General features: G+C 45.5%; 1 protein-coding gene across 10 annotated transcripts in view; it reads right to left on the bottom strand.

Annotated features, from left to right (window-relative positions):
* Positions 1-9999: 9999 nt before the first annotated feature.
* LOC121703871 (guanylate-binding protein 1-like) overlaps positions 10000-15406 on the bottom strand; it is a 127053-nt gene continuing 121646 nt past the window's right edge. For 5 of the 10 annotated variants that reach the window (XM_042084309.1, XM_042084306.1, XM_042084304.1 and 2 more), the window contains 2 exons: positions 13735-13914; positions 10000-10657 (listed from right to left, as the gene is read on the bottom strand). In XM_042084309.1, the coding sequence (XP_041940243.1) occupies positions 10404-10657; positions 13735-13914 (434 nt within the window). In that variant the 3' untranslated portion in view covers positions 10000-10403. The other 5 variants (XM_042084308.1, XM_042084311.1, XM_042084303.1 and 2 more) reach the window with 3 other exon arrangements.

Below are 15406 nucleotides of genomic sequence, written 5' to 3'. Positions count from 1 at the left end.
TGTTGACTTACTCATTTGCACTATCACCATGACCACTATCACCATTGCACTACCACCATGACACTCATTCACACAGAGCACCTTACCATACCTTACTAAGCACAGAGAATCACAGGCTCAGTCCCTGCCTCAGTCATTGCAAGCGCCTCTGATTTATTAATCACCACTATGTGGATACTGTTTTTAGAATTGATTTAGATTAAGTGTTAGTATAATTTGTATTTTTGTAATTTTTATTTTAGTATATTTTTATATATTGTATTAAGTGTTAGTATAATTTGTATTTTAGTATATTTAGCATATTCTTTATCTTCTACTGTCCTTACTGCTTAGTTGTGTTTTTATATTATATACTTTAATTACTCTTTCTGCTGTTAAAGAATGTGTTTGTGTTGTATGTATGCTGCTGCTGAGACCTTGAATTTCCCCTGGGGATCAATAAAGTATCTATCTATCTATCTATCTATCTATCTATCTATCTATCTATCTACATAGAATCTTTGCTCTGTGTGACCTCACAGATGGAAACCTTATTATTTACATAGAACCTATGTTAATAATCATAGGACCTACATAGAACTTGTGCTCTTCACTCTCAACTTTTAAATTGGGTAGAATAGATCGACTTGCGTCGAGTTTAGAAGTGGCCACTCCAACTAGTGGCATTCGATTGTACTTGTTTCCAGGGGTCGGCATTTGTGAATTTTGTCCATAATGTATCTCTCAACCATGTGCTATGACTATCAGGGTTCCCACTCTAAGTCAAATGTAAAATTACATGACTTTTCCCTGACTTTCCCTGACAAAACAAAATGAATTTCCATGACTTACTATACTATTTAATGTATAGCGTTCAAGAATATTTTACTTTTTTGAGTGAGAGATGAATAAATGGGCACTGAATAAACAAAGTTGGGATACTCGAGGAAGCAGTTAAGCAAATTACCAGATATGCACCAGTTCTGCATGGAAATATTTAAACTGCTACAACAAAATTCCCTGATATTCCATGACTTTGCCCCAAAAATGATACATTTACCTGACTTTCCATGTCTGGAATAGACTTTTGTTCATTTTAAGATTCTTTACTGAAAAACCCTTGCATTGCATTACCACTCTTAACTTAACCTAGAGAGTCTCCCCCTAGTGTTCAGGCGACCTATTGCCCGTGAACTAATCAGGTCTAAACCATAACCATATTACATTACACCACAACTTTCCAAAATTCCATGATATTCCAGAAATTCCATGACCTGTAGGAACCCTGTTCGGGCCTATATGATATGACTATGGGCCTATATGATATGACTATGGGCCTATATGATATGACTATATGATATGACTATGGGCCTATATGGCTATGGGCCTATATGATATGACTATGGGCCTATATGATATTACATTTTGGCAAGTAAATAGTGCCACAGGGGTCAATTCTAGGCCCTCTGCTCTATTGCTTGTATATTAATGACCTGCCTTCCGTTAGCAAGAGCATAGATATTATTATGTATGCTGATGACACTGTTTTGCAAGAGCATAGATATTATTATGTATGCGGATGACACTGTTTTGTATGTCCATGGGAGAAGTGCAACAGATGTGGCAAATAAGCTAACAAGTGTTCACTAGTTCGCCCTTCTATATGATTGCTTCAGCTAGACTAGAATGTATGGGAGAAGTGCGTGTTTGGCAAGGTAGCTGTCCGTGGTCCTGGAGTGCCTGGAGCGGACATCGCGATAGAGCGATGACCGCTTGCACCCCCCTGTGTAAGGAGGATGAGTAACAGGGCAATTGGTGAAATGGAGGAGTAGGGGGAGGAGGGGGGATGATTTCTCTAACGTCGGAGCGTGTGACGTATGGAAAAGGAGGTCGGCTTAAATAGGCCTACCCTGCGGCGGCAGTGGGTGAGTTAATTGCTGTCAATCATCCCGAAGGCTCCACCCGAACTTTGTTTATAAAACATCATTTCACTAGTTCGCCCTTCTATATGATTGCTTCAGCTAGACTAGAATGTATGGGAGAAGTGCGTGTTTGGCAAGGTAGCTGTCCGTGGTCCTGGAGTGCCTGGAGCGGACATCGCGATAGAGCGATGACCGCTTGCACCCCAAAAGATCACAGAGAAAGGCCGCTACCAACTACATAAGTGCTTGCTGAGCGAGTCGTAAATCCGCTAGATTGGAGCGGATGTAAGACTGGTAGGCATCCGAGGACCAACGGCCCAGTATTTTAATTTGTTGCTCCGATAAGCCGTTGAGCGCAGCTGTTGTGGCAGCTCCTATCCTGAAGGAGTGTGCGGAGTAGCAATCCGCGGGAAAACCAGATTCGACTAGAATGTTTTTTAAGAGAGTCTGGAATCTGTGGCGAGTGATGGGTAGCCCTTCGTCTGACACGAAGAGCGGGCTAGTAGGCGAAGCTTGAGCTGACCGGTATGAGATGTAGTGAGACAGGTATTGGAAAGGCTGAAGATCTGAGGCGGAGTTAAAAATGAATATGGAGTGTCCTTTTCGGAACTGATCGGTTTTACTCTGTTTGATGGTAAATCGAATGGTGTCTTGGTCTAGCTGCTCTAGATCTGCGATGCACGGGTGGACATCGGGGATGAAGAGAGACGAAGGGCATGTAAACTCGCTACATCTCAGCAGCCCAAAAAAGGCCAGTATAAACATAACGGAGATGGTGAAATCGGAATGTGGTGATATGAACCCTTTGCGAAGGGTAGCAAGGCAGGTGGCGAGAATACTTGAGGTAATGGGAAGGCGGGAGTCTTGGGGGACTGGCTGATGCCTACGGATACCTTTGATTAACAAGCCTATCCTGGTGTCGGAGAAGGAAGGGCATTCGGAGCCGTGGAGGAGTTTGTAGAAGAAATGAATGCCGGCTAGGTAGACTCTAATGGAAGAGACTTTGATCCCGAGTGAAGTGTGGGCGTAGGTGATAAATGATGATATGGTGACTGCATCGAAACTGGGAAATGGTAGTGAGTGCTTTGTATGGAACTGTTTGAAGCACGACCAAGCAGTCCAGTAGGACTGCATGGTCCTGGGTGCGAGGGCTTGGAGGGCTAGGTCGGCCGTGATGGGCTGAAGATAACTGAGGGGGTGGTTTATAGGAAGATGGTCTCCGAAAAGCTGGGGAGTGGAGTAGGGTACGGGTCCGCCTCTGGAGCCAAGCTTCTGAATCTCTGGAAATTAAGACGAGAAAGAGAGTCAGCAATTTCATTGTGGCAACCGGGGACGTGCGCGGCTCTTATAATGAACTGGTAGCTGGCTGCTATCCAGATTAGACGCCTAATAAGAGGGGAAAGCGCAGGCGATTTTGAGCGCGAGTTATTTATGACGTGCACTACGGCTTCGTTGTCGCTGTGGATTAGCACGCTCTTGGAGGTCCACTCCTTCCCCCAGAGTAGGGCCGCAATGACTACGGGGTAGAGTTCGAACACGGCTGACGATTCGTTTTCCGTTATTAGCGCTCTGAACTCTAGTGGCCAGGGGGATGCAAACCAGCGCCCTTTGAAAAAGCCTCCGAAGCCTATTGAGGGGGCTGCGTCTGTGTACAGCTGGAGGTCTTCTGGAGATGATTGGCAGTCGTCGTAGAACATGCACAAACCATTCCATTCGTCTAAAAACATCCTCCAGAGTTTGAGATCGGCCAGGCACTGGGCATCTAGATATACTACGTCTTCGAGAGATGGGGATGCTGAGGCGCAGTTTAGGAGATGCGAGATGAAAGGGCGGCCCTGGGGAATGATTCGCATGGCGAAATTGAGGTGGCCTAGAAGGGAGAGAACTTCTTGTTTGGTGTGAGATGGTGAGGTTATAAACTCGTTCAACAGTAAAGAGATTCTGTCTTTTTTCTCTTTGGGGAGAGATGAAGAGAATTCTTCGGTATCTAAAATGATGCCGAGGAATTCGAGTCTGGATAAGGGACCGCACGTTTTCTCTTCTGAGAGTGGGACTCCCAGTTTGTTGAATACGTCAGTTAGCGTACAGATGCCTAGGGCCGGTGGGTAGGAATGGGGGATAACTACTAGAAAGTCGTCCAGAAGATGAACGAGAAATGGGAGCTTATAGTTATTTAGGAGAATCCAGCACAGGGCTTCTGATAGCGTATCGAAAATTTTGGGACTGCTGCGGCAGCCGAAGGTGAGGCGAACTGCAAAATAGTATCTCCTATGCCATTTGACTCCGAAGAGGTGCCAGAATTCGAGATCAATGGGCATGACTTTGAAGGCTGAGGTGATGTCCGCTTTAGCTAGCCAGCAACGTCTACCTGCCTTTTTGATCAGAGCGATAGCGTCATCGACAGAGTGGTAGTGCAGCGAGAACTCTTCTAGTGGAATCAGACTGTTAATGCTGGGAGTGGTACTATTGTGCGGAGCTGAGAGGTCGATGATAAGTCTCTTTTTTCCTGAGTATTTGCGCGTAGCTACGCCTATGGGGTTGATCCTGTAGACTGGGAATGGAGGCTTGGTGAACGGACCGATCATAAAACCAGATTCGACCTCTTTGCTTAGGAGTGAGGTGACTACCTCCGGATCTTTGACGGCAGATTGTAGGTTTTTACAAACGAAAGACTCTGTAGGTCTTGCTAAAACACCTGGATGGAACCCGTGCTTCAACCCTGAAGTCAAATAATCGCAAAATCCCCTATTTGGATTGGACTGAAGTTCTGAATGGAGAGCAGAAACAATGATTGGAGTAGAGAGATACTTTTTAAACTTTTTATTTATGTTCTTGAGTGCGGAACAGACTGACTTGGCATGGGCGCCTGCGCAGTAGCTGCAAACGTGGAGGTAACGGCAGGAGGATTGGCGACACTGAGCGAAGTTAAATCTTCGGCAGATTTCTCGACCTTTCCAGGAACGCTCGTCCTCTTCCCTGGCTTCTCCTGCCGTAGCATCGGGGATGCGGGGAACATAGGAAGAGGATTTAGGGGCTGTGGAGCTGGTGCTGGGGAATTGATGGTCGGGGTTGACTAGTGGACACTCGGCCGCGCCGTGACTGGGGCTATTGCAGAGGGGACAAGATGGCTTAAGTCCTAGAAAAACGCGGTTATGGAGCTCCATATCGAGCGCGCCCCAGTAGGGGTTTTGGTTCCAGAGGCCGACTCTGGCAGCGCATTTAGCTGAAAACAGGCGGTGATAAGTGTAAAAATGAGCTCCCCCGTAGGATACGGCTAGACCGGCGATGATGGCCAGGTAGTCGTTCAGCTCTTTGCGTCGGCTGGGGAACGCGAAACAGATGACTTCCGTGTAGTAAGTAAACGCTACGGTGAACTCGGGAAATGACAGGGTTTTTGATGCTGGGCCAGAATTTTTAAGAGAAAAAACCAGTTCGCCGCAGACTAGATCCCGGTTATGAGAGGGAATAGGAAGGGAGGGAAGAATGGTAGAAAGGTCTACGTCTGCACCTGACAAGATGAGGTTCCTGGTGGACGCTGTGACGGGTGGTGGTTCGAATGCTGCGGCGTGAGGAGGCGGTGGCAGGGCCTGTGCTGTGGCTAAAGAAAAGTTATACAGCCGGAACGGGACGTCGTGGTCCGGAGCACTCGCTGAGTGCTGATGATGACCCGCTGCTGCGGGCTGGACTAGCGCGGGGCCGGGGAAGAAATGGGAAGGGAGAAAGGGAGGGAGGGAGGGAGCGGTCGCTGATGCGACCGGAAGGGGAGCAACCTGGGACAGGGTCGCGGGAAGTGGGACGGGGAGGGAGAGAGGGTTAGGGTGGAATAGCGACGCTGTCGCTATCGGCGCCGGCTGAGACCAGGTGCTCGCTAACTCGTGAGGGAGCTGGGGAGCTAGCGAGGTGAATCTTCTAACTGACGCTTGGTGAGTTGGGGCGTGCAGTGCAGACGTGGCTCCCGGAATGGAAAGGGGAGGGGGAAAAGGGGGGAGGGAGGGAGCAGTCGTCGGAACGACTGGAGGTGGGGCAGCCCTGGACCGAGTCCTGGGGAGGGAAAGAAGGGGTGGGGGGAGTAGCGACGCTGTCGCTACCGGGGCCGTCTGGAGAAGTGGGGTTGGACCCGGAAATACGGCGGAGATGCGGCGGGAAGAAAGTCGGCGGGAATGGGCCTGAGCCGCTGACGTGGCAGTGGCTGTGGCTGAAGCAGCGGAATGGTGCGCTCTGAAGCGTGTGGTGCCGGAAGGTTCTGTCGGCGAGCCTGGTTCGCGGGGTGGCTGGTGGTGTGTGCTTCGTCCGGCTGAATGGCCGGCGGAAGGAACTGCGCCGGGATGCCAGAAAGAGCAGCCTGCTTCCTGGTCCGGGGAGGAAAACAAAGTGAGGGAGCGGGAGGGCGAACGGACCGGGCTATCCGACTGCGTTAGCAGGCGGAGGAGATGGAACTTCCTATCCGACCTACGGAACGCGATGCCGCGGGAATGGAGGGTGCTGCGGATGCGAGCCACTGTCCAGTGGGTAGGGTCGTCGCCTTGCTGGCGCTGGGTCCTGGTGCTGCCGCGAGTTGAGGCTGCAGAGCGGGAAATACTGCCCCGCACGGGGGCAGGAGAGGAGCACCTTCTGCGACCCTGTGTCCTGGGTTCCCTACGCTGGCGGCGAGGGGAACGATAAGGATTATTTTCGCCCGACGGAGGGCCCTGGGTGTCGGGTGTTGGCGGGACGAAGTTGTCCTCCAGATCGCTGGAAGAGGCGTGGATTTCTAGTTCCATGTTTGACTTTGGCAAACGATACGCGGACTGGTTGATTTCTCTAACGTCGGAGCGTGTGACGTATGGAAAAGGAGGTCGGCTTAAATAGGCCTACCCTGCGGCGGCAGTGGGTGAGTTAATTGCTGTCAATCATCCCGAAGGCTCCACCCGAACTTTGTTTATAAAACATCATTTATGAGCAGGGTTACTGACTGGTTAGAGGATTCATGCCTTACATTGAATGTTGAAAAGACTGTATCTATGTTCTTTACTATTGGATCTAAACCCAAGACCTATCCCAAAATTTCAGTAAATCAACAAAACATAAAACATGTAGAGAAATTTAAATATTTGGGAGTAACTCTTGATTCAAATCTTACTTTCAAAGATCATGTTGAAAAATTGTGCAGTACACTGAAATTTAATTTAGCAAATGTTAAATATATAAGAAATTATCTTACCACTGAGGCATCTAGTACATACTTACAAGCAATGATCATCCCTCACCTTCTATACTGCATCATATCCTGGTCTCAGGCAAGTAAAACAGTGATAAAACCTTTAGAATCTTTGTACAAAAACTGCCTTAAAATCCATGACAAAAAGACACGCCATTATCATCACTGTCATATACTGGCCAAATATAGTTTATTGAGTTTTGAAAATCTAATGAAACACTCAAATGTGTCTTTATTACATAAAATAATCTAATGAAACACTCAAATGTGTCTTTATTACATAAAATAATCTAATGAAACACTCAAATGTGTCTTTACTACATAAAATTATTTACAGTGCTACTGCTCCCCCTTTGAAAAAGTTTGTAACACTCAGAAAATTCTGAGTGAACTACACGATGTGTCACAAGGGGGGAGTGTAGCATCCCTCGTCGTAAAACCCAATTTGGGAGTTCGTCTTTCTCATGTGTGGCCATGAGACAGTGGAATGCCCTCCCCACAGAATACATATTATGTACAAATTCTCATACCTTTTCATGCTTGACTAAGAGGTGGATGTTAAGTAGACAAGTTTGCACACATTTTTAAGATGTTGTGTGTGTGTGTGTGTGTGTGTGGGGGGGGGGGGGGGGGGGGCTAAGAGAGTGTAAGTGGGCTGCTGGCGTCCATGTTTCTATTCTAAGACTGCTTGTGGATAGTACTAAATTAAAAAAAGTTGAATGTGTATGCTGGGGAGGGGAGTAAGAGAGTGTAAGTGGGCTGCTGGCGTCCATGTTTCTATTCTAAGACTGCTTGTTTGTAAAATACTATGGCCATCACATCATCTATAGTCCTATTGAATTTATTTATTTTACTGTGATTTTATTTTATGTTTTTATACTTGCCCAGGGACTACAGGTGCAAATTAGCAATTGCTGCTACAACCTGGCCCAAGACTGGATCCCAGGATAAATGTTATTTTGTGCATTGTCCCTGATTCAAATAAATAGATTTCCATTCCATTCCATTCCATATATGATATGACTAGGGGCCTATATGATCTGACTATGGGCCTATATGACTATGGGCCTATATGATATGACTATGGGCCTATATGATATGACTAGGGGCCTATATGATATGACTATGGGCCTATATGACTATGGGCCTATATGATTAAACAGATAAAAAAACAATACGAGTTTAAAACTCGTTTTTCTTCAAAGAAGACTTGGAACTGAAAAATGTATCTACAGCATCAAAATGGCAATAAATGAGTTTAAACCAGTTATGGAACAGTGTGCCTCCCCCCCCACCTCCTCCACCATTCTAAATCAATGTTATGCACCATATTGTTATGTAGCATAGTCATATTATACACCATTTGAAAGCTTGGACTTTTGGGAATACATATATGACATGTACTTTTTTTTCATGTACAATTTGTATGGTGCTTTACGTTGTCAGATTAATCAAACTATGTCTCAAATTAATTTGATAAAAAATGCCCCCCTCCCCCCCCTCCGCTTTTGGTGCTTCCCTACTTTCTAGCTGCAGTGCAATAAGTAGATGCAGCATATTGGGTCTTGCCATATTCACAGGAATCATTGTGGGGTGACATCAAAAATGCTGTTTCTGAGGCAAAACCCAGAAATTCAACTGAATTGTGGAATGTAGTTCAATCGTCCTGGGCTGGAATACCTGTTCACAGGTGCCAGTAGTTGGTCGACTCCAGGCAACACAGATGTGAAGCAATTCTCAGAAATAATGGTTAGATTTTAGATAGATATTAGATAGATAATAGATATTAACTAGATATTAGTGCAATGACTCAATGATTCATTTTTCAGTTTATACAGTAAATGTTTGAGTTTGTAAAGAAAAATGCACTGCTATTTTTTTGAACAGCCTAACATTCCTTTTTCTTTACTTTCTGTGAAGGTATAACACAAACCTGATCAATTTTGGTCATGTTTTGATTTGAAATTGAATGTGCAGTGTTCCCAATGTATTGACATTATGGAATTAAGAGCTATTTTAAGGATTTTGAGCTTTACAGCTATTCTGAGGATTTTTTTAAACACACTGCTATTATTCGGCACACAGCTGTAATTATACTCTTAAACAACAGCTTGAACCTGTTAGCTTCTGAAAATAGACTCTAAGTCTAGAACGTTCCTTTAATATACATACTGTAAATACAAGTCTGTTTCCTTTAATATACATACTCTAAATACAAGTCTGTTTCCTTTAAAGTGTAAGTTCAGTGTAAATTGACCCATAGCCCTGTTGTATAAGCTCACCACATGCAGCTCATCGGAAATGGGCTCATGGGGGCATCAAAACTGAAACTGAAAGTAACTCCCCACTGCCCCCATGGGTCTGCTTTAAGCTGCCTGTCCATAACTTGGCCCATGGGTCTGCTTTAAGCTGCCTGTCCATAACTTGGCCCATGGGTCTGCTTTAAGCTGCCTGTCCATAACTTGGCCCATGGGTCTGCTTTAAGCTGCCTGTCCATAACTTGGCCCATGGGTCTGCTTTAAGCTGCCTGTCCATAACTTGGCCCATGGGTCTGCTTTAAGCTGCCTGTCCATAACTTGGCCCATGGGTCTGCTTTAAGCTGCCTGTCCATAACTTGGCCCATGGGTCTGCTTTAAGCTGCCTGTCCATAACTTGGCCCATGGGTCTGCTTTAAGCTGCCTGTCCATAACTTGGCCCATGGGTCTGCTTTCAGCTGCCTGTCCATAACTTGGCCCATGGGTCTGCTTTCAGCTGCCTGTCCATAACTTGGCCCATGGGTCTGCTTTAAGCTGCCTGTCCATAACTTGGCCCATGGGTCTGCTTTAAGCTGCCTGTCCATAACTTGGCCCATGGGTCTGCTTTAAGCTGCCTGTCCATAACTTGGCCCATGGGTCTGCTTTAAGCTGCCTGTCCATAACTTGGCCCATGGGTCTGCTTTAAGCTGCCTGTCCATAACTTGGCCCATGTTGTCCCAAATTGTCTCATTCTTTTTCCTATGGGGTGCATGTGATGAGCTTGAACAACAGGACTGTGGGTCAATTTACACTGAACTTACACTTTAATATAATATAATATAATATAATATAATATAATAATAATATAGTTACTGTAAACACAAGTCTGTGAAGTACAAATAGACACTGCACACAGTCCAGGTGAGGGATGACAGGCTTCCCTGCAACTGTTAAGGGGAGAAATAGGGGACGAGCTCATTGGATAAATGGAGAGATGGGACGAGCTCATTGGAGAAATGGAGAGATGGGACGAACTCATTGGATAACGGTGATATGATGTGATGGTGGTGGTTACTGGATGCAGCAGCCTCCTCCTCCTCCTCTTGGTCTCTGGTTCTGGATGGCCTGATTCTGCTGCCTCATCATGGCCATGGCCTCGTTGTGGCGCCGGTCCTGCTGCTCCAGCAGGCGGGTGAACTCCTGGCTCTTGGCCTGCTGCGCCTCCTCGGCTCTCCGCTGGGCCGCTCGCATGTCACGGCCCATCTGATCCGCCTTCTCCTGGAAGCCCCTCTGCAGCAGGGCGGCCTGCTCACGGAGCTGGCTCTCTGGCGAGGCAAGGCAAGTTTATTAGCAAGGCAAGGCACGTTTATTAGCAAGGCAAGGCACGTTTATTAGCAAGGCAAGGCAAGTTTATTAGCAAGGCAAGGCAAGGCAAGTTTACAGAGAGTCCCTCCTCTCTGTGGGGTGTGTGTGTGTGTGTGAAGCTGGCTCTCTGTCAAGGCAAGGCACGTTTATTAGCAAGGCAAGTTTATTGTCAAGGCAAGGCACGTTTATTAGCAAGGCAAGTTTATTGTCAAGGCAAGGCACGTTTATTAGCAAGGCAAGGCATGTTTTTTTATTAGGGCTGTAATGGCGACACTCCACGAGCCTGTACAGTGGTGTGAGAGGGCAGAATCGTGACACCCCTTCTATTGTTTCCCACAATGCTTTGCAGCTTAGATGGCCACCTAAGCAACACGCGTCTCCCTGTTTTATTTAGACACCATTCTTAGTCATCTTGCGAACTTGGCACACCAAGTCAAATCAAAAGTAACAAGCCTAGGTGTCATCTTATATACAGAGTCAAGTTACACCAGGGCAAAAGTAACAAGCCTAGGTGTCATCTTATATACAGAGTCAAGTTACACCAGGGCAAAAGTAACAAGCCTATGGGCCCTATCATGACGATGAGCGCATCGTCACTCGTAAAAAACGTATTCAAATTTAGTAGGATGTGTCCAGTCCACATTGGGAGGGTTTTCGTTATCAAACGTCGAGCGCATGGCGCAACAAGGTATTCCTAGGTTTTTTAATCAGTCATGGGTGTGTTTGGGGCGTAACATAATTTAAACCAATGAGAATGACATCTGTCATTCCCTTTAACTGCGCAAAGCGCGATGTCAAATAAATGCATCGGTATTTTGACATTCAACGGCGCATTTGAAGGAGACTGCTTGCGAGACCGTATGGAATAGTCATTCCACTAAACCATGCTTTACTAAAACCTAGCATAGCCTTCACGCATTTGCACTCGTCTATTATTTGAACTCATTGGCAAAGTGAAACTAACTTCACCAAGGTGTCAGTCAACGACAAGACAGTTATATGCAGTTACTTTCACTATTGATTGACAGTGGGATACCATCGAAAACATAGGCTGGAAAAAGCAACACTTACCCTAATATTGCTCAAATGACTGAATAAAACAACATTTATCCTGCAGAGGAGTTGCTTATATCTTGTGACAGTGCGTCTTCAGCTGTGCTCCATACGTGTCTCTCGCCTCTCCCCTAATCACTTGCTTATATCTTGTGACAGTGCGTCTTCAGCTGTGCTCCATACGTGTCTCTCACCTCTCCCCTAATCACTTGTAACCGTCATTACCAATTTGCAAATGATGGTGAATAACTACTCATCATGAGATGTACAGTATTTCGTAATATCTTTATTCTAATTATGTTTCCCATTGTAATCGTGCAATGTGTGATGTTTTGCTTGGACGTGGCTGGTGTGCGTTCATGGATGATAGGTGCACCCGCCAATATGACTGGCGACAATGCGCTCTAAACATATAAACAACTCGCCATAGACTTCTGACCAGGTGTACAATAGCGATTTTTAGACAATGCGCTAAGCCACTCCCTAAGTTGTTAATTGCTACACCGCTGGGCGCATTGTTTAAAAATTAAACGTGCAAAATAAGGAATTAAACTTTGCGCCGGGTGGAAAACGAGTTTTACGCTATGCGCCAGTGTGCAAAATACAGCCCTATGTGTCATCTCAGATACAGAGTCAAGTTACACCAGGGCAAAAGTAACAAGCCTATGTGTCATCTCAGATACAGAGTCAAGTTACACCAGGGCAAAAGTAACAAGCCTATGTGTCATCTTAGAGGCGCAGTTAAGCTTCAAGCCCCATATCAGTTAAGTTACCCAGACAGCTTATTTCCATCTGAAAAACATTGCCAAAGTGCGGCCTTCTTTAACACAACAAGATGCAGAAAAACTAATTCACGCCTTTATCACTAGCAGGTTAGACTACTGCAATGCACTTTTTACTTGTCTCCCAAAAAAACATATAAAGAAATTGGAACTCATACAGAACTCTGCTGCTAGACTTTTAACTAAGACCAAGAAGAGAGAGCACATCACCCCTGTGTTGGCTGAACTGCACTGGCACCCTGTTTCCTACAGAATTGATTTTAAGGTTATGTTAATGACTTACAAAGCTCTAAATAGCATAGGACCTTCATATCTCTGAGCTTTTAATATCCTATCAACCACAAAGGAACTTTAGATCTTCCAATGCTAATCTTTTAATCATTAACGATAAATTGAACGAAAATGCTGACGTGGAGAATGCAATGCAATCAAGCATCTTGGGCACATGAACATGTAAATGTGGAGAATGCAATGCATTTGGACGATGTGAAGGCACACGGCGGCAGCAGAGCAAATGCTCTGGAGGCTGCCCCCTGAGCGAGCGAAAAAAGAGCCGCGTTTTAACAGAACGCGCAAACAAAGGAAGCTGCCCTTATTTTAGAGACTGTTCACATGCCTTTCCTAACCAGTATGGACATTTAATCTGGAAAGGCAAGTTATTCAACTAGCACACAGAATAGGCTGACCACACCATGTAGAAAGAGCTTAAAGCCCGACCATTAACTAAACCCATGTAGAAAGAGCTTAAATCGCCCGGCGTATGATTTCAATAATGTGTGTGTGTGTGCACGTGTGTCAGTCAATCGTAACAGTCTGTGATGTGAGCACACATTAGCATCGCGATGCGAGCACACATTAGCATTAAAATCTGTTCATACACTTTTTTCAAATGGAGTGTTCTGACTGCATCAACGCGAACAGCGTTCTTAAAATAACCTATGGCTGTGAGTTTTGTTTACAAATGTTTTCATGCATGTCCGGATAACGGGTGAGGAACGTGTGTTTTGTGTGTGTGTATAATGTGTGTGTGTGTGTGTGTATTGTGTGTATAATGTGTGTGTGTGTATATTGTGTGTATACTGTATGTGTGTATAATGTGTATGTGTGTGTGTATATTGTGTGTATACTGTATGTGTGTATAATGTGTGTGTGTGTGTGTATATTGTGTGTATACTGTATGTGTGTATAATGTGTGTGTGTACCTGTAGCACGCTGTGCCTCTTTGCGCTGGGCCTCCATCTCCTCCTCCATCTGCTGCAGCACCAGGCGCATGCGCTCCTCATTACTCCTCTGCTCCGCACGCATGCGCTCCTCCAGCTGACGCTGACGCTCCTCGTTAGCCTTCACCTCCTGCTCCAGCATCACGGCTCTCTCACGCTGCTCTACACACACACATTATACACACACACACATTATACACACACACACACATTATACACACACACACACACACTCGTTAGCCTTCACCTCCTGCTCCAGCATCACGGCTCTCTCACGCTCCTCTACACACACATTATACACACACACACACACACATTATACACACACACACATTACCCGACAAACACAGGACGTCCCCCGGACTTTAAGCGGACATTCACGACGTCCCCGATTGGTCCCCAACATCATGTTCTCTAGCGGAGGTGTCATTGACGTTATTGACGTCCGGAACAAGTTATCCTTTAGTTATTGCACAACGTCCGGTGCAGGACTTTCTGGGGACGTCACCGTCAGGTCCCTCGGATGACATTCGCATTTGGTCATTTCAAAAACATCCCAAGGACGTCCTTATGTGGGCCCGACAATAACGTTATACCGGGGACATCAAGGGGATGTTTGTTTATTAAGTACACACATGGCAGCGGAGTTGAGAGAGCTCTGGCTACAGCCAGCAGGACGAAGACATCCACATCCATGCGCGACTTCACGTTACACGTCAATACGTAGCAACATTGAGGTCAGCTTAGGTTCAGCTACACAGCATTCGGAAGAAGTACACCATTGGTGGCCACCGATGAAAGTAAGTAACATGTTTGGCTGTGTATGTAGCTGATAAAGTTTTCAATAAAGGTTTTAACTGAATGAAACTGAATGAAAAGTTGTCAAATGTTAACGTATAACGTAACGTTCTGTAATTTTCCTCTGGGGATGAATAAAGTATCTATTTATCTAATGTAGCAATTAGCTCACCTTTAGCAGGTTAGCAGCTAGCTTCTAACCTTTAGCAGGTTATCTAATGAGCTAATAAGCTAACCTCTAGCAGGTAAGCAGCTCATTAGCCTACTCTACAGCAACATACAGTTTATGAAGTTGTGCGTCTATGAACAAAGTAGGTTCACTGCAGATATGTGAATTATGTAGCATTTACGTTTTGAGTTTAACGTTAATGTATAGAAAGTAGGGAATGGATTTTATCAAATTCATGTTAGCTGATGTGATGCTTGGTGTAGCTTACAATGCACATTTCTTCAGATAACTGTCATTATGTGATGCATGTAACATGCTCTAAATAGGCAGTGGTTTATCTAAACTAGTCATGTACTTATTATCTGTTTTATTTTCAGAACCACACACACGGCCGAATTGGGGCTGAACCGAGGACTTTTGGAGCTGAATACATTGCAATAAAAGTAGAGAAATGTTAAAAACAGACCACGTAGCATTTGTTTAGGGTCGCCTAGCAACAGAAGTGACTTTGTTTAAAGGACAAGTTCGGTATTTTACACTTAAATCCCTGTTTTCAGATTGTTTGTGAAATAGAACGGTTGACATTGAAACATTGAAATTTGGACATATGCTGCTGGTCTGAGAGTTTTCGGTTTCTGTGGTAGCGCCCCCCCACCTCCACAATGGCTGCATAGGTGCACTGGAACA

The sequence above is a fragment of the Alosa sapidissima genome, chromosome 2 (assembly GCF_018492685.1).
Source record: "Alosa sapidissima isolate fAloSap1 chromosome 2, fAloSap1.pri, whole genome shotgun sequence".
Taxonomy (NCBI): Eukaryota; Metazoa; Chordata; class Actinopteri; order Clupeiformes; family Clupeidae; genus Alosa; species Alosa sapidissima.
Note: the sequence above shows the minus strand (reverse complement) of the source record. Positions and strands in the feature narration are given on the sequence as shown.